General features: G+C 45.1%; 1 protein-coding gene across 1 annotated transcript in view; it reads left to right on the top strand.

Annotated features, from left to right (window-relative positions):
• The window catches only part of CLGN (calmegin), an 84,442-nt gene that overhangs the window by 57,501 nt on the left and 1,035 nt on the right, over positions 1 to 25,906 (top strand). Inside the window, 5 exon segments of the mRNA XM_027825252.3 lie at positions 8,559 to 8,774; positions 10,130 to 10,249; positions 10,484 to 10,625; positions 15,424 to 15,501; positions 23,404 to 23,519. Coding sequence (XP_027681053.3) covers positions 8,559 to 8,774; positions 10,130 to 10,249; positions 10,484 to 10,625; positions 15,424 to 15,501; positions 23,404 to 23,519 — 672 coding nt within the window.

The raw sequence follows: 25,906 nt of genomic DNA, 5'->3' as shown, positions 1-25,906 counted from the left end.
AAAACTTAAGTCAAATAGTTTGTGTTACGTTTTGTCCTGTTGTTCTGAGCACTTGAGAGCAAATTTCATATTCGTGGTCCAGGTGCTGAAAAGATGTCTCTACTGAGCTCAGGAATTTTACTTATATGGCTGATAATGCTGTCATTATTGAAGAATGTAGTTTATGTGGGAAGTCATGATTCCAAAGATAAAGGCAGTCTGTTAAATGGCTTGTGCCAGTTCCTTAGAAATCTTCTGAAGATTAGGATTCAGACTTTGAATTTGACCCATAGTGAACAGAGCATCAAGGTGGCATATACCGTACAGTACTTGGAGATCTGTGTTGCTACAAAGGTGGGCTATAGCATTTTGAACCAGCTGAAGTTTTTTTCAGAGTCAGATTTTTCTTTCCAAGGTTTGACATTGCCACATTCAAGCCATATGAATGTATGGATAACTGTGGGAAAGTCATAGTCTGATAGAATGGAATACAATCTCCTGGAAGTGAAGAATGAACCAGTGAGACTGCACACATGAGTTTTTGGAGGTAGAGGAGCTTCTGAACTTCAAGCTCCTGATTGGTCAGTTGCTGTCTGCTAATAGGGAAATCTGGGAAGAAACATACATGTTATGCTATATTTTGGAAGGTTTTTTTTATTTGTTTTGTTTTTTGTTTTGTTTTGACGTATGCTAGAGGCTATTGAATTGTAAATCTGATATTATGAGAGAGATCATGGTTCTCCCAAGTGGCGTGTATATAAAATAATTATGTGCAAATATAGAGTACTTCTTTTAAACAAGCTTTCTTATTTCTTGTTGTTGCCAGTCTTCTTTTATGCTGTAGTGTTGCTGAGTATGTTACATTTTTTTTTTCTTTTTGGCAATTCCTAGAGCTACTTACTCTCCAGGAGTAAGAATCCTGAAAAGGTAGTATCTTTAAATGGATAGGAAATTCTTCTTTGAGTGCTTGCATATGTCTGTTATGTTGTAGGTTTGTGTCTGCATCTCGTACACAGATGCTGGACAGTTTTCCCTAGCAGTACTCATGGGGCAGCTCTGGATGCAACCTGGCCACATTGTGCTCCGAACTGAGGGTATAAAAGATGGAGCTGCCATGTCCATCCTTCAGTTGCTTCTTACTGTGTGTGGTTATTAGGTGGAGTGTTTCTATGCTTTACATCTTCATTCCTCTATGAACAAAGTTCCTTATAGTTGTAGTTAGCTCATTTTATTTAGCGGTACTTGTTGCTTCGTCATTTGGACACCTTTCTTCAGCTTTTCTTTTTGTTTTCATTTGTTCATTTGATCCAGCAGGCCTCCAGGCTTTGCCTGATACCGGGGGAGCCTTTGCCAAGGTCCTATGGTTTTAAGCCCTGCTCTGGCTGTTGGAAGACAATGCTTGATAATGACCTGCAAATTGCTGTTTTAAAGTGCTTGGATGAGGGTCATGTTAGAGACGGGTGTCCTATCTGCCATGGCTTCAAATGCAGAAACAAAGAAGTAGGGAGGAGAGCACCTTAAATGTATTCTCATGGAGGCTGTTCACTATCTGCATTTGGAACCCCCTCAGTTGGCACGACGGAGCTCATTGACCTCTCCTTCTGCGAGTTCTCCCCCGGTCTTGCCAACGGACAGAGGCAATAGGAGATCCCCATCCCTGGGGCCGTCCTCTTTGGGATATAAGAGGTTGGACCCCTCCCAGCCTCTGAAGCATAAGAAGATGGCATTGATTTCTTCAAAGTCCTCCTCTGCAAAAGAAGCCTACTCATACTGAAGATAAAGTATGCCTTTCAGCTTGCTGCTCCCCGGCACTGTCTCACAGTGACACAGAGATGAGCCATTGACTCTGATATCCACCCTGGGACCATCAAGGCCACTAGTTCATCAGTGACGGCGGTAGATCTGCCATTGCAGATTACAGCAGGGCAACCATCATTTTCCGTGCTGAAAATGCCAGAGGCCTTTGCAGCTGTAAGGAACCTATTGTGCCCTTTTGTTACTGTCATTCACCACTGATTCAGGATGGAGATTGTGTACCAGCACTGTGGCATGTGCCATGCTTATCAGCACTGATAATAGGGTCTATTATGGACCTATCTGGTATCACGTTTATCAGCCTCCCCAGAAACTGTCTAGACCCCTTGTACTGACTCCATCTCATCACACAGTACCGATAGTCAGGAAGCTTTTGCTGCTGCTTCCGGTGACCTCCGTCTCAACACGGATCCCTGTCTTGGTCTCTGAGGACTCCTCCTGGTAATGCTCTGCCTTTGCCTTCAGAGTACTATTACTCCTCATCAGAGTTGGAAGTGAGTTCCCAAGTCTCTCATTTTAGAGAGTCCAGGGCCTCTTCTGGAACCTGTTCCTGCTTTCACAGAATATGCTCTGCCTCGAGGCGCTCCGGCGATTGAGAAGCTTGGTCTATGTACAACTGGCTTCTGGTACCATAACAGCCCTCTCACTGGCCATTTTGGATGTCTTGAAGGATGCTTCCATCATCCAGACCAACATTTGTTTCTTCATGGAAGCAGATTGCCCAGGACAGAGGCTTCCCTGTCCAGTAGTGAGAGACTACGAATAGTCACTACCAAATAGCCTCTGGACACAGAGTTGATGGACCTTCCCCAACCTGCCTTGGAACAGCAGTCTGCCCCAGCAGTGCAAGATCAACCTCAGGAAGGTTCTGCCTTGTCTCTTCTGAATTCATCATCACCAGATGAAGCTGCCATACCGGAAGCTTCCTCCCACGTACTGGATGACTATAAATTCTACCAAGAGCTGCTGGAAAAGATGGTTATATTTCTTAGTGTTCTGGTGGAGGAGAATCTTCACATGTTTATAGACTTTTAGCACCCAACAACTGCAGAGAAGGTAGAACTTCTTATAAATTAGGCAGTAGTGCAGCCGATCAAGTCACTGTGGCAGATCCCCATATCTCCTCCACCAGTGGCTAAGCGCATGGAGTGCAAATACCAGATTCCATCCTAAAGGTTCAAGCAATTGTGTTCACACCCTGCTCCCTTCATTGGTATAGGCCCCTGTGAATGAAAGGCACTCTGAAGATCAAGTTAAGGTTACCCCCAAAGAAAAGGATGCAGAAAAGCTAGAGGTTTCTGGGAGAGAGATTTATTGAATTGTGGGATTAAAGCTCTGCGCTGCCAACCACAAGGTCCTTTTGACTTGGAATGACTATTGAAATTGGGAGTCTATCTCATTTTGTAAATAAATTGCCTGAAAGCTCTAGGGAATAGTTCCAGACCTCCTTGGTGGAAGGCTGTCTGGTTTCTTGATCAGCTCTGCAAGCTTCCTTGGATGCACCAGATTCTGTGGCAAGAGTTATGGTAACAGCAGTAACTTTGCACTGATCCTCATGTTTGCAGGTGTCTAGGATTCCTGCTGAAGTACAACAGGTTACTGAAGACTTTCCTCTTGAGGACTGTGCTGGTTTTCACCTCTAAGACTGGAGAGGCTTTACACACATTAAAAGAGTAGAGCAGTTTTGAAGTTCCTAAGTCTGTTACACGCTGGCTACAAAGTGGACAAAATATCATCCTCAATTCCAGCCAAGACAGCAATTCTACCCCTACAGGCTGTCCGACCATTTAGACAAAAAGAAAAGGAGGTGGCCTCTGCCTTCTACCTCCTTGGTCACTTCATTCAGGCAACCACAAGCCTCAAAGCAGCCTGTCTGACGTTTTTGTCAAACACAGCATGCTTACCAGCTTGGCGCTCTCTGGCTTTTTTCTCTTCCTTTGGGAATAGGTTATCCCATTTCCTAAATGCATGGCAGAGCATCTCCGCAGACAAGTGGGTGCTAAGCAGAATGGCATCAGGATGTACCCTATAGTTTCTTTCCATTCCCCCTTTCCACTTCCTTTTTCAGGGACCCATCTCATGAGTCTGTGCTAAGATAAAAAGTGCTGATTCTGCATTCTTTGGGAGCCATAGAGGAAGTGCCTCTTCCACATTGGGTTGACGTTTTTACTCCCAATATTTCCTAATACCCAAAGCCAGAGGGGTTCTTGGACCCATTCCAGAACTTCAGAACCGAAACAGATATATCAAAAAGTTTAAAGTTGTTCCATATAGTTTTCCTAGCTTCTGTTATCCCTTCTTTAGATCTGGGAGACTAAGATGCTGCCTTTGGCTTACAGGATGCCTACTTCCATGTGGCAATCCATCCTAGCAGGTTCCTGAGGTTCATGGTAGTAGGAGATCATTACCAGTTCACTGTTCTACCTTTCAGACTATCATCAGCACCAAGGCTTTTATCAGACTGTCACCACTGCCAGGCACTTATCTCCACGATGAGGATGTCCACATGTATCCCTACCTGGACAATTATCTGGCACAGGGTCACTCCGGGTAGAGACCAGTATTTGTCGGACTCTCCATTTGTTCAGTAGCTTGGGTGTGAAAATAAACAGAGAAGTCAAGTCATGTCACTTTTCCAAAAATAGAGTTCATTGGGGTAGTCCTAGACTCAGCCACTGCCAAGACAAAACATGACCTCTGTGCATGGTTCAAGGATCAGCCATGAACCACAGTGAGGAATTGCATCAGGATCCTAAGTTAGATGGCTGTTTGTACATATGCAACCCCTCACGCCAGGCTGCACCTCCAGGAAATGCAGGCATGGCTCAAGTGAGTCTACCACCCCCAGGTTCATGTTGTGGACAAACTAGTATGCATCTCAGTCAGGGTCTGTTGTCTCTAAATTGGTGGACGAGTCAGGGCAATGTATACAGGGAATTTCCTTTGTGTCCGTCTCTCCCATCAGACTTTGGTAATGGACGCTTCAGTCACAAGGTAAGGAGGTCATTTGGATGATCATCAGGCTCAGAGCTTGTGCGCCATTCACAAGGCTAGGTTACATGTAAATGTTCTTGAGCCATGTGCAATATTCCGAGCACATCAACAGATCCTGCCATGCATTCAGGGCAGGACCATATAGGTGCTCCCTGACAACATCACCGCAGTATTCTTTGGGAAAAAACAAGGGGTGCTGGGTGTCAGTCTGTGTCAGGAGGCAGTCAGGCTGTGGCATTTCTGCATATGGAACTCGATAACTCTTAAGGCGTCTTACCCTGCCAGGAGTTCAAAATGGTCTGGCAGATCCTTCAGCCTGGATCATGAATAGCCTCTCAACAAAGGCATTCAAGGATCAGTGTTTTGAATAGGAGGATTTCCAGCAGCGGATTTGTTTGCAACTTGGCAGAACAGGAAACGTGCCTAGCTTTGTTGAAGAATGGGTCACAGTCCCAGGTCCATCTCAGACACTTTCTTTTTCCTGTAGGGCAAGGGCCTGCTTGTATGTGTACAACCAATGCCACTCATTCCTAGAGTTATTATCAAGCTGAAGCAAGAACAAAGTAGAATGATCCTCTTAGCACCAGACTGGCTGAGACAACTATAGTATTGGACCTGTGCAGAACCCTTACTTCTTCCACAAATCAGAGTTGACATCCCCAAATCACAGGCGAGTATTGCACCCAAATCCTTGGGTGCTACATTTCACGGCATAGTTCATCAGTGGTTAAATACAGAGGAGGCACATTATTAAGTGGCAGTTAAGAACATCCTGCTTAATAGCAGGGCAAGCAACATTCCATGATAGTTACTTACCTTAGTAAGTGGAAGTGTTTCTCCATTTGGGCAGCTAGTCACAGTGAGTCTCCTACACAATTCAAAATATTTTGGACTATCTTCTACATCTCAAAGTTGGGACTAGCTTTCAATTCCATTAAGGTGCACCAGGCTGCAATTTCAGCTTTTCACCTTTTGTATACAACGTAGGAGTGTTTTCACTAGTCCTTTGACAACCAGATTCCTAAAAGATGGAAAGAGCCTATCTATTTCTATCAGAAATCCACCTCCTCCTTGGGACTTGAATTTAGTGCAGTCAGCTCTTAAGGGTCTTCTATTTGAGCCCTTAACCTCCTGATTATTACACCTCTCAGCAAAAGTGCCATTCTTCGTGACCATCACTACTGCTAGAATGGTTGAGTAACTGCATTCCCTATGTGATGTTCTGTACCTCATGGGAACATCCTATACCCCCATGTTCATCCTTATAAAATGATTGTGTGGTATTTAATGCAAAGTTTGTCATGTCGAGTGTCTTCGAAAGGCTCATGACATACTGAGCATTGTTGTTATAATAATGTTATAGTAATTGCTGTTTTTAGTAATATTATGGGTTGTAATTTCATGTATATAGTTATGAGGCTGAAAATGTTTCCTCATGGCTTAAAGCAAGCCCAGGCAAAAACTCTCCAGAAGCAGAGGGGCAGTTCACACATCGTCAGGGCATATATGGGACAAACCCAGCCCAGCCTCACAGGAACAAAGGATACTGGCCCAGGCAACAACAAAGGATCTGCTGGACTCTCGAGGGAGTCACCCCCCTTCCTTTGGTCAGTTTGGGACTGTGATGAGGTAATGCTCACCTGACTCTGAAAGGGGGTGGGGGGCAAAGCCAAGAGGGAAGAAAGGACATGATAAAAGGGAGAGACGTTTGTCATGCTCTTTCCTCTCTCTCTTCCACCTACATCTACAGACACCACACCAAGCGACTGAAGCACTGATCAAAGTGGAGAGCCTGGCTGAAGAGCAACCAGCCAGTGTGTGGTGAGAAGCATCTAAGTTTGTAAGGGCATTGAAATGTTAAGGTCAGCTTAGAATGCGTTTTGCTTTTTTCATTTGACCAAATCTGACTTCTTATGCTCTGACTTGTAATCACTTAAAATCTGTCTTTGTAGTTAATAAATCTGTTTGTTTATTCTACCTGAAGCAGTGCATTTGGTTTAAAGCGAGTCAGAGACTCCCCTTGGGATAACAAGCCTGGTGCATATCAATTTCTTTGTTAAATTGACAAACTCGTATAAGCTTGCAGCATCCAGCGGGCATAACTGGACACTGCAAGACAGAGGTTCCTAGAGTTGCGTCTGGGACCGGAGATATTGGCTAGTGTCATTCGGTTGCGCAATCCAAGGAGCAGCTTACATGCTAGAGGCTGTGCATGAACATCCCACGAGTGCGGGTTCTCATAGCAGAGCAGGGTAAGGCTGGCTCCCAGAGTCAAGGATTGGAGTGACCTAGCAGATCACTGGTCCAGATAACACCAGATGGGAACATCACACCCTGGTAATGTATTCCCCATACACTGTATCCTACAAGGACAAGGTGCATCTTAGGTTATACACCAAGTTTCTTTCCAAGGTGGTATCTGATTTCACCTACATCAGTCTATGCACTTTCCAGTCTTTTTTGCAAAGCCACATGTTCACAAGGATGAACAATAGCTGCACGCTTCAGATGTGTGCTGAGTCGTTGCCTTGTCCTAACCTAGACAAAACAAATCCCTTTTGGGTTTCTTCCCAGCTTTTCATAACCTATGCAGCATAAAGGTGGGGTCACTCTGTTAGACCATGATGACTCTCTAAACGGATTACCAGCCGCATTATCATGTGCTGTGCTGCCAAAGGTATCACACCTCCTGAGAATTTGTCAGTGCATCCAACCAGAGTGGATATTGCCTCCACAGCATTTGTGGGAATTGTCCCTATTGTGGACATCTTCAAATGAGCAATGTGGTCCTTGGTCCACACTTTTGCTAGACACCTTGCAGTTACAGCTGCATCAAGGGAAGATGCAAATGGAGAAAAGTGGTCCTGCAGCCCTTTTGATGGGACTCCTGGCACCACCTCCATTGGTAGTGACTTGGAAGTCACCTACAATGTCATGGAGTTATGTAAGCACTCAAAAAAGAAAGTTACTCGCTTTCTTATAACTAAAGGTTCTTCAAGATATGTTGCATGTTTCCATTACGCGACCCACCATCCTTCCCCAATGCATTAAAGTCTATTATCAGGATCATTATGCAGAGGAAATGAAGGATGGACTGAGCAGCTCGCCCTTTATATTCTCGGTTTGGGAACAAATCTGGTGGTCACCAATTGGGAAAACTTAGTGGTACCCAAGATGCACGCACATCCACAGTGTAATGAACATATGCAATGTATCTTTAAGAACAAGGGTTAGGAGAAGGAGAGTACTTGTTTTTTTATTAACTTGTAATCCTGCTTCTCTGAAGACCTCATTTTTGAGGATTTGTGTGTTCACTTCTCCTGAGATAACTGTTTGAGGTGCTGATTACTTTAGGATTTAAGAAGTAAAGCCTAATGGTCTTGCTGTTTATCTCCAGTTTTTATAATCAAATTTTAATTTTTGTAATTGGCCATGAACAGTTGACTGAAGGATTCCAAGGGCAGTGGCCTCAAATCACTGATGAGCCCACAAGTAGCATGAGGGATGTAGGTGCCTTGCGCTACCAACCACTAGCACAACCCTTAGGGAGCAAAAATTTTAAAGACTTAGAGGTGGTCAGTCTATCACGTTCTAGGAAAGTGACATGCAAGAGTGAGACTACGGCAAGATACATTTTAATTTTGCTTCTCTGAAGGGTAAGTAACTTCCCCTTCCTTTCTAACTGGCATAAGTTTGGCTTTTTTTTTTTTAAGTGCTTCACTGCTTATGTTTTTATTATCATCTCTCTAACGACTTTTTTCTTTTTACAGGGTATCTGGAGTCCTCAAAAAATCCCTAACCCAGATTATTTTGAGGATCTTCACCCATTTGAAATGACTGCTGTCAGTGCTGTTGGTTTAGAGCTGTGGTCTATGACCCCTGATATCTTCTTTGATAATTTTATCATCTGTTCAGAAAAGGAAGTGGCAGATCAATGGGCTGCAGATGGCTGGGGCTTGAAGAAATTGGTAGCTAGTGCTAATGAGGTATAGTATTTACCATAACTATAGTAGCCAAAATAAGTGGGGAAATATGCTGTTAGAAAATTTTACTGTTAATGTAGATAGTATATTGATTTGATTACTTTTTATTCAAAGTGGATAACAGTTCTGAGAAATGTGCTAAATCTTTCTAGTTTGACTGCTTAGCTTTTTACAAATCTACGCTCTTCTCAAACGTAAGCCTTTGAAGCACTTCGCTTACATATGCGTGAAATCCTGATCTCTCTGAAGTCAATGGCAAAGCTCTTATTTACTCAAGTGGTGCCAGATTTCACCCCTAGATTTCAATACTCCTTGGTAAGTAAGAGTAGGATCTTTAGGCTCAAAGCCTTGATAGTATACTCACTCTAAATACGTAATCTCTCTAGGAATGGATCAATGACTAAGGATACTGGACATGTAGCAAATCTACTGTCAAGCAAATTTAAGGCCCTTAAGTCACTCTGAGTACACACTATACAACTCTGAAAATACAGTGTGCATCAGTTATCAAATCCATGTCCCTTACCCTGTCCTCATGTGCATATCCATCGTTATGTGCACTGCCTGGAGACAGCCCACACCTGTGAAATCCTGTGTGCGCACAGCTCCGGCTTATGTCACAAGATGTGCACATGCTACTCTGGCCTATTGTATGTGATCATAACTCTCTCTAATGGCTGTGCCCAGCAACTGCAAAGCCTCTTATTGCTAAGAGCTTGTCTACATGGTGGGGTAATGCATTCTACAAAGGTATGATTTCTAAAGCGCACTAACATGTTTTCCATTAATTGGTCCTCATATACCCTGCTGGTGTGCTTTAACGTAATGCTGTTTTGAAAGAGTACTATGTTAAGGGCACTAGGGAACGTTTAGCTTGTACAGTAGGGTCTACACAGACCAATTTATGCACAAAACCACACCTCCATAGAGCACATTACCCTGCAGTGTAGATGAGCCCTAAGAGTTCTCTTATAGCTCAAATGGTAGATTCCTGGCCTGTGCTCTCAGTGCTTGGGCTCCCAGGCCCATCCCACTCATGACTATGTATTCTGTCTGTGTGTGGCTGCTGTTTTTTTTTAACACCTGCAGATCTCTAATGATGCAAGTTTACAAAATTTTGTCGCTTAATATTTAATAAACAATATTCTTGCCCTTTAGAGAGAGAGTGCGTGTGTGCGTGCAACATTATAGCTGGTAAAGAAAATGAAAAAAAACCCTAAATTCCCAAAAGAGAAGCCTTTTGCAGGATGTTAAAGATTACCAAATGTCTTTACAGTACTTTGAAAAATGCAATGAGCTATATAAATGCTACATCACTTTGTTCATTATAGTGATTCGTTCTTTGTTTCTTTCTGCAGCCTGGTATGTTTAGTCAGTTGGTGACTGCTGCAGAAGACCGTCCATGGCTTTGGGTTCTTTACATCTTGACTTTAGCACTGCCAGTAGGGTTGGGTGTACTCTTCTGCTGGCCAGCCAAGGTAAAAGAAAAATTGATTTTATTTTCACCTTTTTTGTGATAGTAATTTGTTTGACCTTAATGCCCTCTAGCAGCAATAAATTTACGTAATTGAAAAATCACTTACAAATAAAATCAGTTGGGTTTTTATCTTAAATCTTACAGTTTTAATAATATGCCTTTACAAAATCCCCCCCAAATTAGAAAATAAATGTTAGATATCTGTTTAAAAATGTAAATGATTAATTTGTTATAGAAAATAGAAGAAGACATTGACTACAAAAAAAATGATGTCTGTAAGCCAGTTACAAAGGGAGAACTAGAACAAGAGAGAGGGGAGATAGATGATGAAGCAGAATTGGAAGAAGAAAAAGAAAATGAAGATATGGCTGAAGAGGGTAAGCTGAGCAAACAAATTGTGGTTGTAGACATGTCAAAATTCAAATAGCTATAGACTGTTTTTCCAGGCAGATTAATGCCAGTTGTTAAAACCAGCTACTGGAGAGTAATAGGGCTGGAGAAAAACCAGTGTTCCATTAGTATAAGTAATTCTTTGAACATTGCGTGCCTGGAGTCTACTCTATGTATCTTCTTTGACCTTTTTGAATAGCTGTGTCTGCTGGGGCTGTATGCACACCTTGCCTCTGCCCTTATGCCGTTCTTTTCTCCACCCTTGAGCAGAGTGCACAGTCCCAACTGCCCTGCGTTTCCTTCTGATCAACCAAGGCAAAAAGCAGGAATACTACAGTGTCTTTTGATCTTTCATCAGTCAACTTCTTCCTTTACGAGAGAGTTTTTAATGCTTCTAATATTTAAATTTAGTTAGTTGTGTATAATGTTAGGCTTTATACCTCTTCTGGATATTTGGTCTCTTAAGATGCTAAGAGATGTTCCCACACCATTTCAGATCTAAGATGACCATAGCCAAATCTGTGGCTTTTATAGAATCATAGAATAACAGAGTTGGAAGAGACCTCTGGAGGCCATCTAGTCCAACCCCCTGCCCAGAGCAGGAGCAATCCCAACTAAATCATCCCAGCCAGGGCTTTGTCAAGCCTGACCTTAAAAACTTCTAGGGAAGGGGATTCCACCACCTCCCTAGCTAACGCATTCCAGTGTTTCACCACCCGCCTAGTGAAAAAGTTTTTCCTAATATCCAACCTAAACCTCCCCCACTGCAACTTGAGACCATTACTCCTTGTCCTGACATCTGCTATCACTGAGAATAGTCTAGATCCATCCTCTTTGGATCCACCTTTCAGGTAGTTAAAAGCAGCTATCAAATCCCCCCTCATTCTTCTCTTCCGTAGACTAAACAATCCCAGTTCCCTCAGCCTCTCCTCATAAGTCATGTGTTCCAGTCCCCTAATCATTTTTGTTCCCCTTCGCTGGACTCTCTCCAATTTATCCACATCCTTCTTGTAGTGTGGGGCCCAAAACTGGACACAGTACTCCAGATGAGGCCTCACCAATGTCGAATAGAGGGGAACGATCACATCCCTCGATCTGCTGGCAATGCCCCTACTTATACACCCCAAAATGCCATTGGCCTTCTTGGCAACAAGGGCACACTGTTGACTTATATCCAGCTTCTCGTCCACTGTCACCCCTAGGTCCTTCTCTGCAGAACTGCTGCCTAGCCATTCGGTCCCTAGTCTGTAGCGGTGCATTGGATTCTTTCGTCCTCAGTGCAGGACTCTGCACTTGTCCTTGTTGAACCTCATCAGATTTCTTTTGGCCCAATCCTCTAATTTGTCTAGGGCCCTCTGTATCCTATCCCTACCCTGCAGCGTATCTACCACTCCTCCCAGTTTAGTGTCATTTACAAACTTGCTGAGGGTGCAGTCCATGCCATCCTCCAGATCATTAATGAAGATATTGAACAAATCCAGCCCCAGGACCGACCCTTGGGGCACTCCACTTGATACTGGGTGCCAACTAGACATGGAGCCATTGATCACTACCTGTTGAGCCCAACAATCTAGCCAACTTTCTACCCACCTTGTAATGCATCCATCCAGCCCATACTTCTTTAACTTGCTGACAAGAATACTGTGGGAGACCGTGTCAAAAGCTTTGCTAAAGTCGAGGAATAACACGTCCACTGCTTTCCCTTCATCCACAGAACCAGTTATCTCGTCATAGAAGGCAATTAGATTAGTCAGGCATGACTTTCCCTTGGTGAATCCATGCTGACTGTTCCTGATCACTTTCCTCTCGTGTAAGTGCTTCAGAATTGATTCCTTGAGGACATGCTCCATGATTTTTCTGGGGACTGAGGTGAGGCTGACCGGCCTGTAGTTCCCAGGATCATCCTTCTTCCCTTTTTTAAAGATGGGCACTACATTAGCCTTTTTCCAATCTTCCGGGACTTCCCCCGATCGCCATGAGTTTTCAAAGATAATGGCCAATGGCTCTGCAATCACATCCGCCAGCTCCTTTAGCACTCTCGGATGCAACGCATCCGGCCCCATGGACTTGTGCACGTCCAGTTTTTCTAAATAGTCCCGAACCACTTCTTCCTTCACAGAGGGCTGGCCACCTTTAAGCTATGCTTTAAGCTATGCTTCTCCTATGATGCTTCGTCCATCACCACTAAATGAATGTGGTGTTTCTCCTCCCTTGGGGAGAAGCTTTTTCCTAACTATTCTATGTGCAAATTGTTCTCACACATACATAATCCTGGAGAGCTGCCTTAAACTTCACTTTTTATGAGGGTGTCATCTGCTGGCACTGAACTGCCTTGGAAGCCTGCACAGATCTCAGTCTCATTCTGCCAAGTCAGAAACCAGCAGATCATCAGGCCTTGAAACGCTTTGGCACTCGGACTTAGCTAAAACATCCCATGCCACTGGATTCAATAGGGAGAGCGTTAGCAAACCATTCTGATACCTTTTCACTTCACGGTACCATTCCTCTCACCCAAAGTTGTATATAAGAAGAGGGGTCAGCTCCTTCCTTGAACACGGTCTTGACGTCTGTCAAATTCGTTCGGAAGACTAAGCCTTCCAAAGACGTTCTCTCGATGTTACTCTTTTCTCTCCTTACTAAGGAAGTAATAGTCAAGAGGCAAGTGATTGTCAGATTGTGTCTACAGTAGTGTCTGTATCCTCTGGATGCCAGTGTTTTCTGGTATTAGTGATTGACCTCAGTGTCAAATGCCTTACCATTGGCCACCCCTGCATAAGGTGGATGCTTCAATATTGATAGCTTTTGGTTGTGTTAGTGATTCGGTACAGTCTGTGGCTATACCTCAGCATCAGAGGCATTAACTATCTCCATGCCACCTGTACTGTTGTCATAAGCATTGATCTCCAGTCCAGACCCTCTGGCATTGTCTTTCTGTTTTTCCTCTTATTTTGGCCCATTCACTGTCATATTCCTTGCCCTTGAATAAAGAAGCCTCCCTTGCTTCTCCGTTGCGTGCTTCACTTTACTGTATCCTAATGGAGTTCATCTTGGAAACCAGGGGCTACTGGAGCCTACTTAACTGCTATCAGCATAGCAATCTAGGATTCCTGAGTTACAGGCTCTTTCCATCCAGTTCAGGTGATGCTGCATTTGTGTGTGGGCTCCCTCTTAGTAAGAGTTTCTCTGGGGATCCACCTTTTTCCTATGAACCACCGGCACTTTGGGCCTACTGGGCATTTTGCATTGGTTTTATTAAATACATTTTACTGCATCTCTTGCTTTTTTTTCTTCTTCCCTTTTCCTTTATCTCTTTCCATATCTGTTTCCTTCAGTCTGATTTTTTAAATTTGTACGTTTTTCACTGCAATGTTCACTTCCCTACTTTGCTCTTTTCACACTTCCACTGATCATCTCCTTCCTTCATCTCATTCTTTTCTTTTTCCCCTGTCTATTCCTGTCCTAGAGGAGATAGTTCAGCCTGCCAGCATCTCAAAATGCCACCAGGAATTTAGAGAAACAAGGTGGGTGAGGTAATATTTTATTTAAACCAACTGCTGTTGGTGAGCGAGAGAGACAGAGCTCGAAAGCATGTCTCTCTCACCAATAGAAATTGGTCCAATAAAAGATATAACCTCATCCACCTAGTCTCTCTAATATCCTGAGACCGACATGGCTACAACTACACTGCATATCAGGGATTTAAGCAGAACAGTACAGAGCTCACTAATCATACTCCGCCCACATTGCCTTTTCTAAGACTAGAGCAGGAAGAGCGAGCTGAACACTGATCACCCCCGCTCCATCATGTGATCTCTGCTAGTAATCCTATGGGAATGGCCAACTGCCCTGCAAGTCCATAGAAATGACTCCCTTCCTAAGTACATTCACAGCAGCCCAGTTCAGGCCTGTCCTACATAGTTAAACTCATGAGATGCGACTTCATACGTAATATCATGATGATGAAACTTAATTTAAAGATACAAGTAAAATAATCATATTTCTTAGACTACAGATTTCATACTGTAAAAATAATCTCAATCTATTAAACTTCCAGGATTTTCCTCGCGTTGTAGTGTGATGTTTCCCTTTAGCAGAAAGGAGATTAGTTTAGTGGTAAACAGTCTTAATTCTTAAATCTGCATTAATCCTTATACACTGAATCAAGCTGTACAACTCAAATACTCAGAATGCCATTCAAGATTTTTTTCTGGTTTTATTCTGAGGAGGTTCAAAATATTACTGAAACATTATTAAAAGATGGATCTTTTTCTGATAGATGACTAGCATTATCAAAGTAGATTTTGGACTGAAAGTGTAATACATGTGGCACCAACTGCAAAGAAAAACTAACTTGAATCACAAAACTTCTTTGATTAACTTGTTTAAGAATTTTGTCTTTGGAATGGCTGTTTACGGTCAGTACTGTTACACCAAGGAGACTCATTGGATCCAGTGTTAAAGCCTAAAATCCCAGTAGTAACTAAACACATACTAAAGAAAAGTCTTTAATTTCTAGACATGCAGTCTATTCAAAGGTCTTTAGACAACTTCTGTGCTTTCTGACAGGAAAAAATAAATGCTTTGTCATACATCTCTCCTTTTCCCTATTCTTTACATGAAACTTATGATTCCACTTACCAGGAAGAAGCAAGCAAAAAACCTATTAATCAAGCTTTCATACCTAAGAGAAGGTTTTGTTCCCTTTACATCATTCTTTTGCTTCTTCATGCCTGAAAGCGTGGAGCACGTGGCTTCTGCTTTTCCCTGATTCTGTCTTTCCTACAGAAAGAAGACAAATTGAGGAGAAGGAAAAAGAGATGATAAAGGAGAAAAAGAAGAAAGGAAGGAAGGATCCTCCCTCAGGTACTGAGAAAGGGAAATAACCTGGGTCAGGGCTTGGAAATGGCCTCTACTCCTTCCTTCTCTTCCTACACCTTCTTGCTGATGTTAATACTTCATGCTGATGGGCAGCAACTCCCGTGCAGAGATGTAAAAGGTTTTCTACCAGACTACTTCATATGGAATCTGCAACCATAATATAATTTACTACTAGTTTTTTACTTCTGATCTTGACCACAGCTGTCACATCTGCAGAGTCAATATCTGCCTCTTTGTTTCTGGGTAGAGAGTATGGTGTTGATTTGACCTATGAAGTCCTAAATCTCCTGGGATCTGCCTATGGGAGAAATTTCCTGCCCCTCCATGCAAGACAACACAATTGCGAACAGCAGAAGCGTTTGAAGTAGACCTCCTTAGTTTAAGGCTGTGTGTGGCTGCTGGCAGGACATTATCTCTAAAGGGGCTCCTCAGCTTTGTGATTTGCTCTTTTGTTACTTTAATGAGACGTTTCTGTGGGGCCAGTGGGGGTGGTGATAACTTGTTTTGGCCACACATCCCGTGGTTTGCCCTCATTCCTCTGCACGGAGCTCCTGACCCCTAAAGAGGTATCCAGGGAAAGGAGGCAACTGTGCCATGGAGGATAAGGTGCATGTGCAGCTTTTAGGGGACAATTATATCCTTATTTATTAGGTAATCAGTAACAAATAGTACATTGTCCTGTTTATTCAGTTTCTGGCAGTTGCTACTTTTGGTTTTTTTCTATTATTTTTAAATGATGCTAGTGCTTCTGCAGAGTGCTGGATTGACAGCACTAAAAACTGAAGTATTTTTGACAGAATGTGAACAGTGGTGTTTTGCCACGCTATCCTGACCGTTATATAGCTATTTTTTTAAGTAAACATCTCTACGTCTGCATCTATACCAGGAAAACTAGGAAATGTTGTTTTCTATTGGTATTGTCTCTACTGTTGGTAGCACTGGTAGAGATTATGGTGCAGACGGATCGGGTGTTTCTACCACCATGTCGTCTTTCCTTGCTCTGAATAAAAACACTTAGTACCTGTTAACATTACTATTTCCACCAGTGGAGTTGAACTGGTAGCGAATTATGTGTCCAAATTTCCTACTGTAGATCAGTCCAGAGAGAATAAGATGATTTTAATTGTCCGTGCCCATTCAGTTCATGGCACCTCTGTTGAGACTACCAGCAAGTGCCAGTTAATATTTTTTCTGACCTGAATGTCTGTCACTAAGAACTATATTTTGATTACTAATGTTGATTGCAATGTTGTAGCTGTGTTGGTCCCAGGATATTAGAGATACAAAATGGGTGAGGTCTTTTATTGGACTGATTTCTGTTGGTCAGAGAGACAAGCTTTTGAGTTTACACAGAGCTGGTAGAGGTATTCAGAGTGTCACCGCTAAATACAAGGTAGAACAGCAGATTGTTAAGCATAGGGAGTTAATGTGTATGTCAAGAGACCATTCCAGGTGAAGTGGGCAATTAATCCTGTGCACTCATAGGACAAAAGAAGGTTAGTGGGTTACAGATTGTTGTAATGAGCCATAAATCCAGTGTCTGAGTCCATGATTTTTGATATCATAGAATCATAGAATATCAGGGTTGGAAGGGACCTAAACTAAACTAACTGTCAAGCCTCACCTTAAAAACCTCAAAGGAAGGAGATTCCACCACCTCCTTAGGTAACGCACTCCAGTGCTTCACCACCCTCCTAGTGAAAAAGTTTTTCCTAATATCCAACCTACACCTCCCCGACTGCAACTTGAGTCTATTACTCCTTGTTCTGTCATCTGCTAACACTGAGAACAGTCAAGATCCATCCTCTTTGGAACCCCCTTTCAGGTAGTTGAAAGCAGCTATCAAATCCCCACTCATTCTTCTCTTCTGCAGTCTAAACAATCCCAGTTCCCTCAGTTTCTCCTCATAAATCATGTGTTCCAGTCCCCTAATCATTTTTGTTGCCCTCCGCTGGACGCTTTCCAAATTTTCCACATCCTTCTTGCAGTGTGGGGCCCAAAACTGGACACAGTACTCCAGATGAGGTCTCACCAATGTCGAGTAGAGGGGAACGATCACGTCCCTCGATCTGCTTACTATGCCCCTATTTATACATCCCAAAATTCCGTTCGCCTTCTTGGCAACAAGGGCATACTGTTAACTCATATCCAGCTTCTCGTCCACTGTAACCCCTAGGTCCCTTTCTGCAGAACTGCTGCCTAGCCATTCGGACCATAGTCTGTAGCGGTGCGTGGGATTCTTCCGTCCGAAGTGCAGGACTCTGCACTTGTCCATGTTGAACCTCATCAGATTTCTTTTGGCCCAATCCTCTAATTTGTCTAGGGCCCTCTGTATCCTATCCCTACCCTCCAGCGTATCTACCACTCGTCCCAGTTTAGTGTCATCTGCAAACTTACTGAGGGTGCAGCCCATGCCATCCTCCAGATAATTAATGAAGATATTGAACAAAACCGGTCCCAGGACCGACCCTTGGGGCCCTCCGCTTGATACCGGCTGCCAACTAGACATGGAGCCATTGGTCACTACCTTTTGAGCCCGATGATCTAGCCAGCGTTCTATCCACGTTATAGTCTATATCTAAAAGAGGTACCAATTTTATTTCCCAGGCCCATCTTTTGGAGGTGTTCTGCAGGTTTCCTTTGGGAATGAGGACTGAGAGGTCAGATACAGAGTGATAATTTTGTGAAGTGTGTTTGCTCAAGGGTGATGGTAGTTACTTTTTTTTATCATTTTTCTGTGTGAGTTAATTTGAGAGTGTAGTAATCGTCTTATTCTTCTTCGAGTGATTGCTCATGTGTATTCCACAATAGGTGTGCATGCTTGCCATGTGCACCGGTGACAGAAGTTTTTCCTCTAGCAGTACCCGTAGGGGGGAGCGTCACCCGCGACCCCTGGAGCGGCGCCTGCCTGGCACGGTATATGGGAAGCTGCGTGCTCCCCCCACCCTCAGTTCCTTCTTGCTGCCAGTGAAGGTGCGTCGGAACTGCTCTGCTCCACCTGTAGCTCATCCCCAGAACTGCTTGTTCATTCAGCGTTAGTACCTGTAGTTAGTTTAGTTAGTCAGTGAGCCTGGACCGAGGCATGCCCCGTGCCCCAGGGTTTAAGTTGTGCGGCTCTTGTACTCGTTTTATGCCAAGAAGTGACCTGCACGCAGACTGTTTGCGCTGCGTGGGAGAAACCCATATCAGCGAAAGGTGCAAGATTTGCAAGTCGTTTAAGCCTCAGACCGAAAGAGAAAGGGACATTGGGCTCCAGGCCATCTTGATGGAGTCAGCACTGATCCCGACCCTGGCATGCCGCTTCAAACCGGTATGCGGCACCGCAGCGTCGGTATGTGGCGACGCTCCGGTGCCATCGATCAGTCGGCACTGCTTCCCATCCACGGGGCACGCCAAGAGGGCCAGAAAGACTCCCTTTTTGCAGCGGCATGGAGGGAAGTCTGGGACAGAGGTTAGGCCCATGTCAGGCAGTCCTTGATCCCCACCGGGCTCCAGGCCTCTGACTCACATTGAGTGGAGTAGCCCAGCCCCTTCGGAACAGGGCTCTCCAGATGCCGTCCATGCCTGAAGCCCTCCAGGCCCTGTCCCATCCGGGACATTATGTCCACCAATGTCAGCCCTGTGCTCCAGAGGCCAGCCGCCACTGAGATCTCTGCAGTCGCCTCCAGCCTGGTACCAGTCTCGGTTGAGGGAATGTTCCCGATGCTGATCACCACCCAGCAATCGCTCAGGGCAGAGTGTAGGTGGATCGCCCTCAATGCCGACCAGACTGTCTGGCTGGATTCCGTCCAGCTGGGACTTGCGGCACCGCTTGTCCTCAAGAAAAAGGCAGAATGCAAGTACTTTGTACCCGCTAAGGGGTATGTATACCCACCTGGTGTTCAACTCCCTGGTGATGAAGTCGGTCAACCACAGGGAAAGGCAGGGTCAGCCAGCCCTGACCCAAAGAACAGACTCTCAGAGACTGGACCCTTTTGGAAGGAAAGTTTATTCATCTTTGAGCTTCCAGTTACGAGTGGCAAACCATCAGCCTCTCCTGGGCCGGTACAAATTCAATCTGTAGGGCTCCCTGCCCAAGTTTGAGGACTCCCTCCAGGAGCGCAATAGGAAGGAGTTCAAGGTGCTAGTGGAGGAAGGGGCAACGACCGCTAGGGCATCACTGCAGGCAGCCTCGGATGCTGCAGACACAGCCGTCGTGGCTCCTGCTCTCTGGGCTGTCCAGTGAGGCGCAGTCTTCCATGCAGGATTTCCCATTTGACGAGAAAGCTCTGTTTGTGGAGGAAACAGATACAAGGCTGCATGGCATGAAAGACTCCCGCACGACCCTCCAGACTCAGGTTTTGCTGGAGCCGGGACATAGCGGCCCAAAGTTCAAGCCGCAGCAGACTCCTGCCCAGGCCGCCCTCCCAAAGTATGAGGCTGCCCATAAGAAGCAGTGGGACTATAAGAGACGCCCTCCGAGGCAATTTTGGCCTGCCCCCCAGCCTGAGTCCTCCAAGGGCAAGCAGGTGGGAAAAAGGTGTTTTTGACGGGACGCTCAGGGGCACCCCACCAGTCCTCATCTGGGATCCACCTCCAGTAAAGCTTCCCTTCTCCAGCCGGTTGTGTGCTTTCCTCCCAGAATGGTTGCGGCTAACCTCGGACCGATGGGTCCTCAACACCATCTCCCGGGATTATGCCCTCCAGTTTACGTCCTCCCCCCATCTCCCTTGGGGGACCCCTCGCACGAAGCTCTGCTCGAGCAAGAGGTGGGGTGGCTCCTAGGTCTAGGAGCAATAGAGGCGGTGCCTGAGGAGTTCATGGGCAAGGGGTATTACTCCCGTTATTTCCTTATCCTGAAGACCAAAGGGGAGCTCAGGCCCATCCTGGACCTCTGAGATCTGAACCAGTACATGGTGAAGCTCAAGTTCCACATGGTCTCCCTGGCCTCCATCATCCCCTCCCTGGATCCTGAGAACTGGTATGCTGCCCTCAATTTACAGGACGTGTACTTCCACATCCACATATTCGAGTGGCACAGGCCCTTCCTCTGTTTCGGGTGGGACAGAATCCTTACCAATTCATGGTCCTCCTGTTTGGTCTGTCCACTGCCCCCAAGGTGTTTACAAAATGCATGTCAATGGTAGCGGCCTACCTAAGATGGCGGGGAGTCCAGATATTTCCCTATCTGGATAATTGGCTTGTCAAGGGCACCTCTCGATTGCAGGTGAGGGATCACATGGCGCTCCTCCTGTCCACATGCACCACCTTGGGCCTGTTGGTAAACAACACCAAGTCCACATTAGTCCCGGTCCAACGCATAGAGTTTATTGGGGCACTCCTGGACGCAGTGTCGGCCAGGGCATCTCTCCCGCCAGACAGATTCGAGACCCTGAAAGGTCTCATCGACTCGGTCACAAGGTTCCCGGTGACAACACCCAAGGTTTGCCTACAACTCTTGGGTCACATGTCGGTGTGCACGTACGTGGTCCGTTACGCCAGACTCAGGATGAGGCTCCTCCTGCTCTGGTTGGCCTTGAAGTTCTCCCAGGCTACGGACAGTATGGACAAGGTCCTCACCCTGCCAGACTCTGATTACCTCCCTATGGTAGTGGTCCACCCCAAACAACATGCTCCAAGGGGTCCCGTTCAGGGACAGGGCCCCGTTGTTGGAGCTGGTGTCCGATGTGTCAGACCTGGGTTGGGGGACCCATGTGGGGAACTTTCAGACCCAAGGCTTTTGGTTGGCTCGAGATCTGACCTTGCATATAAACATCAAGGAGCTCAGGGCGGTGCGGCTGGCGGGTATGGCCTTCAGCTCGCACCTGGAGGGCAAGGTAGTCAGGGTCCTCATGGACAACATGGCCTCAATGTTCTATATCAACGGGCAAGGCGGGGCCCAATCCTCTGCCCTCTGCCGTGAAGCCGTTAGGCTGTGGGACTTCTGTATAGCCCCACAACATCTACCTGAAGGCCTTCCACCTACCGGGCACCCAGAACAAGAGGGCGGATTGCTTGAGCAGGGACTTTTCCTCGCACTACGAGCGGTTCCTCCACCCGGAAGTGGCCCACCAGCTCTTCCGAAGGTGGGAAACTCCTCAGGTGGACCTGTTCGCGACTTGGCAGAACCAGCGATGTGCCTGGTTCTGCTCTGGAGAGGCCTGGGGAGGGGTGCTATCTCCAGTGCTTTTCTCCTGTCCTGGTCAGGCCGGCTTCGCTACGCCTTTCCCCCCATTCTCTCTAATCAGCAGGGTCCTGGAGAAGATAGAGATGGACAAGGCCCGGGTCCTCCTGATTACCCCGGCGTGGCCCAGGCAGCATTGGTACAGGACCCTCACAGGTCTGGCGGTAGATCCGCCGTGGCCGTTGCCGCTCCGCCCGGACCTGCTCTCTCAGGACCAGGGCCGCCTCCTCCACCCCAACCTGGCAGCTCTTCACCTCGCGGCATGGCTACTCAGTGGTTAGGTGGAGAGGAAAGGACGTGCTCAGAGCAGGTTCAGCGCATCCTCCTCGAAAGTAGACTGCCCTCTACTCGCCATGCTTATTTGGCGAAGTGGTTCCGGTTTTCTAGGTGGGTGGCGGACCAGGGTGTCTCCCTGGTGACCGCCCTGATCCAGCTTATCCTTGATTACCTCCTCCACCTGAGGGCCCAGGGCCTGGTACCCTCCTCAGTCAAGGTGCACCTGGCAGCCATATCGGTCTTCCATCCGCCGGTGCAAGGGCACATGGTATTTTCCCATGCTATGACTGGCCGGTTCCTTAAGGGTTTGGACTGTCTTTTTCCATATTCTAGACCCCCAGTCCCGCAGTGGGACCTAAACCTGGTGTTGGCTTATCTCACGGGGCCCCCGTTTGAACCACTGGCCATGTGCTCCTGGTCTCACCTCTCGTGGAAGGTGGCCTTCCTGGTTGCAATCACTTCGGCCCTGCGAACTCTGTTGGAGTTGTCTGGCAAGAAGGAACTGAGCGTCAGGGGAGTGCGCAGCTCCCCTTATACCGTGCCAGGCAGATGCCACTCCAGGGATCGCGGAGGGCACTCCCCCCTATGGGTACTGCTAGGGGAAAAACTTCTAGCACCGGTGCACGTGGTGAGCGCGCACACCTATTGTGGAATAGACATGAGCAACACATCTCGAACACCAGTTATGGAAAAGATAACTGTCTTTTTCACCCACATAACTGTAGTTGGAGCATTTGTGCACTGGATGTACACCATGTGTGATAAGAATGAGTAGGCCCTATCGATCTTGAAAGGTGTGTTGTGGGGGGCATCGATCATCATTGCAGTGGAGGTATGTCTGCAGGTTTTGCATCTGTTACGACAAGGTCTGCTGCTGCTGCTTTGTGTTGGTGTGCCCTGGTCTGGTAGAAGCTTGCTTCTGATTATGAGGTTGAGGTTATTTGAAGGCCACAATAGAGGGTTTGGGAAACTCATCAAGTATGGGTGGTAACTGTTTAATGATACTGTGTATAATAGCCCATAATTCCATTGTCTGTCTCATGAACCATCGAATCTCTGTTTTGGACTAAAATTCCATTTGCTAAAATAGTTAGAGATTAAGGAGTAGATTTCTCCTTTTTGTGTCAACAGTTGTTTGCAGTTGCAGTAAATGTTGCTTGAATGTCTAAATACATGAATTGCTGGCATAAAAAGAGGCTAGGTTGAAATTGTCAAAATTGGGTACTAAAATTTGACAATGGATCTTACACTAGTTGATGTTAAGAAATCTCTACCCTTGGTATCAGGGGTTTATGTTAGTTTGAACAGTTGCATCTAAAATGGTCCGTGTTAAAATTTGAAATTGTCTATTTTGTTTATATTTTGCTTTAGCAGTGTATTTGGTTTTCTCACTTATCTTTGCATAAAATAGTCCATCTACTGAGTCATTGTGTTAATCTCTGCTCTAGAAGGTGAAGGTGAGGGTGAAGGTGAAGATAAAAATGATGAAGAGGAGAATGAAGCTGCAGAAGGAAGTCAGGAAGAAGAAGGCGACAGATCAAATAAATGTGGTTCCGAGGATGAGGTAAGCTACTCTAGAACTGCAAATAAGATTTGGAAATAAGCACAGTGGGAAAAAGCAGGAATTTGATTGTTTCACAGAAATATGTTTTACAGGGAATATAGTGACCACATTCTTCTCTCCCCCTCCAATTTATCCATAAAAGAGAAATGGATAAATTCATGGAGGCTAAGTCCATTAATGGCTATTAGCCAGGATGGGTAAGGAATGGTGTCCCTAGCCTCTGTTTGTCAAAGGGTGGAGATGGATGGCAGGAGAGAAATCACCTGATCATTACCTGTTAGGTTCACTCCCTCTGGGGCACCTGGCATTGGCCACTGTCGGTAGACAGGTTACTGGGCTGGATGGACCTTTGATCTGACCCAGTATGGCCATTCTTATGTAAAAACCAGGCCCCCACCCATGTACTAATTTGGATGTTTTCTCTATTTATATTAGTTTAATAATGTATTTTATTATTTCAGGCATAAGAATTGTATAGGCTTGTAAAATCTGTGGTTACAGCTTCCCCTGCTACATCCAGCAGCTTTGTAAATGATGTGTTCGGAAGCAGCCTGCTGTGTTTTGGAAAAGGAACTCTTTCCTCCGTTGAGTTTGGCTAATGTGATATTATTTTAAAACTTCTAACTTTCTGTAGAACTTGGTGGTGTTGACAGGGTTTGTGCCAGGGAGATTGAAAGAAGAGTACAGTTTTGTATAGCTAACCACTCTTCTAGCAGTTTTGAAAAAGTGTTGGATGCTTTGGCAGGCAGCAAATCTCTTAATGCCTCATTTTGGAAGACTTTAAAAAATATTTCAGACTTTCTTATTTTTCTGCATATCTTATCTAGTTATTACCAGGATATGCAAGCATTTTTATAATTATGACTAGCTGTTAATATCTAATTCACAGATTTCTCACACAGTTGATTGTCATTTTTCAGAGTAACAGCCGTGTTAGTCTGTATTCGCAAAAAGAAAAGGAGTAACCAATTTATTTGAGCATAAGCTTTCGTGAGCTACAGCTCGCTTCATCGGATGCATACTGTGGAAAGTACAGAAGATCTTTTTATACACACAAAGCATGAAAAAATGGGTGTCTACCACTACAAAAGGTTTTCTCTCCCCCCACCCCACTCTCTTGACATCTGATTTGTGTCCATTTATTCTTTTACGTAGAGACTGTCCAGTTTGACCAATGTACATGGCAGAGGGGCATTGCTGGCACAGAGGGGCATTGCTGGCGCATTGCTGGCCAGTGCCTCTCTGCCATGTACATTGGTCAAACTGGACAGTCTCTACGTAAAAGAATAAATGGACACAAATCAGATGTCAAGAATTATAACATTCATAAACCAGTCGGAGAACACTTCAATCTCTCTGGTCACGCGATTACAGACATGAAAGTTGCGATATTACAACAAAAAAACTTCAAAACCAGACTCCAGCGAGAGACTGTTGAATTGGAATTCATTTGCAAATTGGAAACAATTAACTTAGGCTTGAATAGAGACTGGGAGTGGCTAAATCATTATGCAAGGTAACCTATTTCCCCTTGTTTTTTCCTACCCCCTCCCCCAGACGTTCTTGTTAAACCCTGGATTTGTGCTGGAAATGGCCCACCTTGATTATCATACACTTTGTAAGGAGAGTGATCACTTTAGATAAGCTATTACCAGCAGGAGAGTGGGGTGGGGGGAGAGAAAACCTTTTGTAGTGGTAAACACCCATTTTTTCATGCTTTGTGTGTATAAAAAGATCTTCTATACTTTCCACAGTATGCATCCGATGAAGTGAGCTGTAGCTCACGAAAGCTTATGCTCAAATAAATTGGTTAGTCTCTAAGGTGCCACAAGTACTCCTTTTCTTTTTGATTGTCATTGCCAAGACAGTGCTATCGCTCAGGAACTTTAAATTAAAATGACAGGCCTGCAATTGGGTATAACAGGGAAGTAGGGTTGCAATACATTGGCCCATACAGGAGTTTCCTCCTGGGAGGACTTCTGATACGGTAATTACCTGTTTTCAAATTAGGAAACACTAAGTCAGACATCTGTTTTGGCCAGTCTTATGCTGCTTACTTTGTCTCCCTGAGTAGTGCAGCTGTGGAGTACCTAAAATCTCCAAAGTAAGAAATGGTGGGTAGAATGAGTGGAGACTGTACTTTAAGCCGGGGGGTGGAGGGGAAGTCACTTTATTCATGACCCTGCAAATTAAGTTGTTTCTTTGGATACTACTGAGTAAATTAGGCAAGAAAAGTAAGAAAGCTTTTGAGGATAAAACTTCAGTTTATACTCATCTTTTATATTCTGTTTATAGGACAGGAAATAAAGATTATTTAAGGCTGAGGAAAGGGACTTTACCATTGTACATTTTGTAACACTTGCCAAGTGTTGCAGTATTTTATCCAT

This window comes from Chelonia mydas, chromosome 4, assembly GCF_015237465.2.
Source record: "Chelonia mydas isolate rCheMyd1 chromosome 4, rCheMyd1.pri.v2, whole genome shotgun sequence".
NCBI lineage: Eukaryota > Metazoa > Chordata > Testudines > Cheloniidae > Chelonia > Chelonia mydas.
Note: the sequence above shows the minus strand (reverse complement) of the source record. Positions and strands in the feature narration are given on the sequence as shown.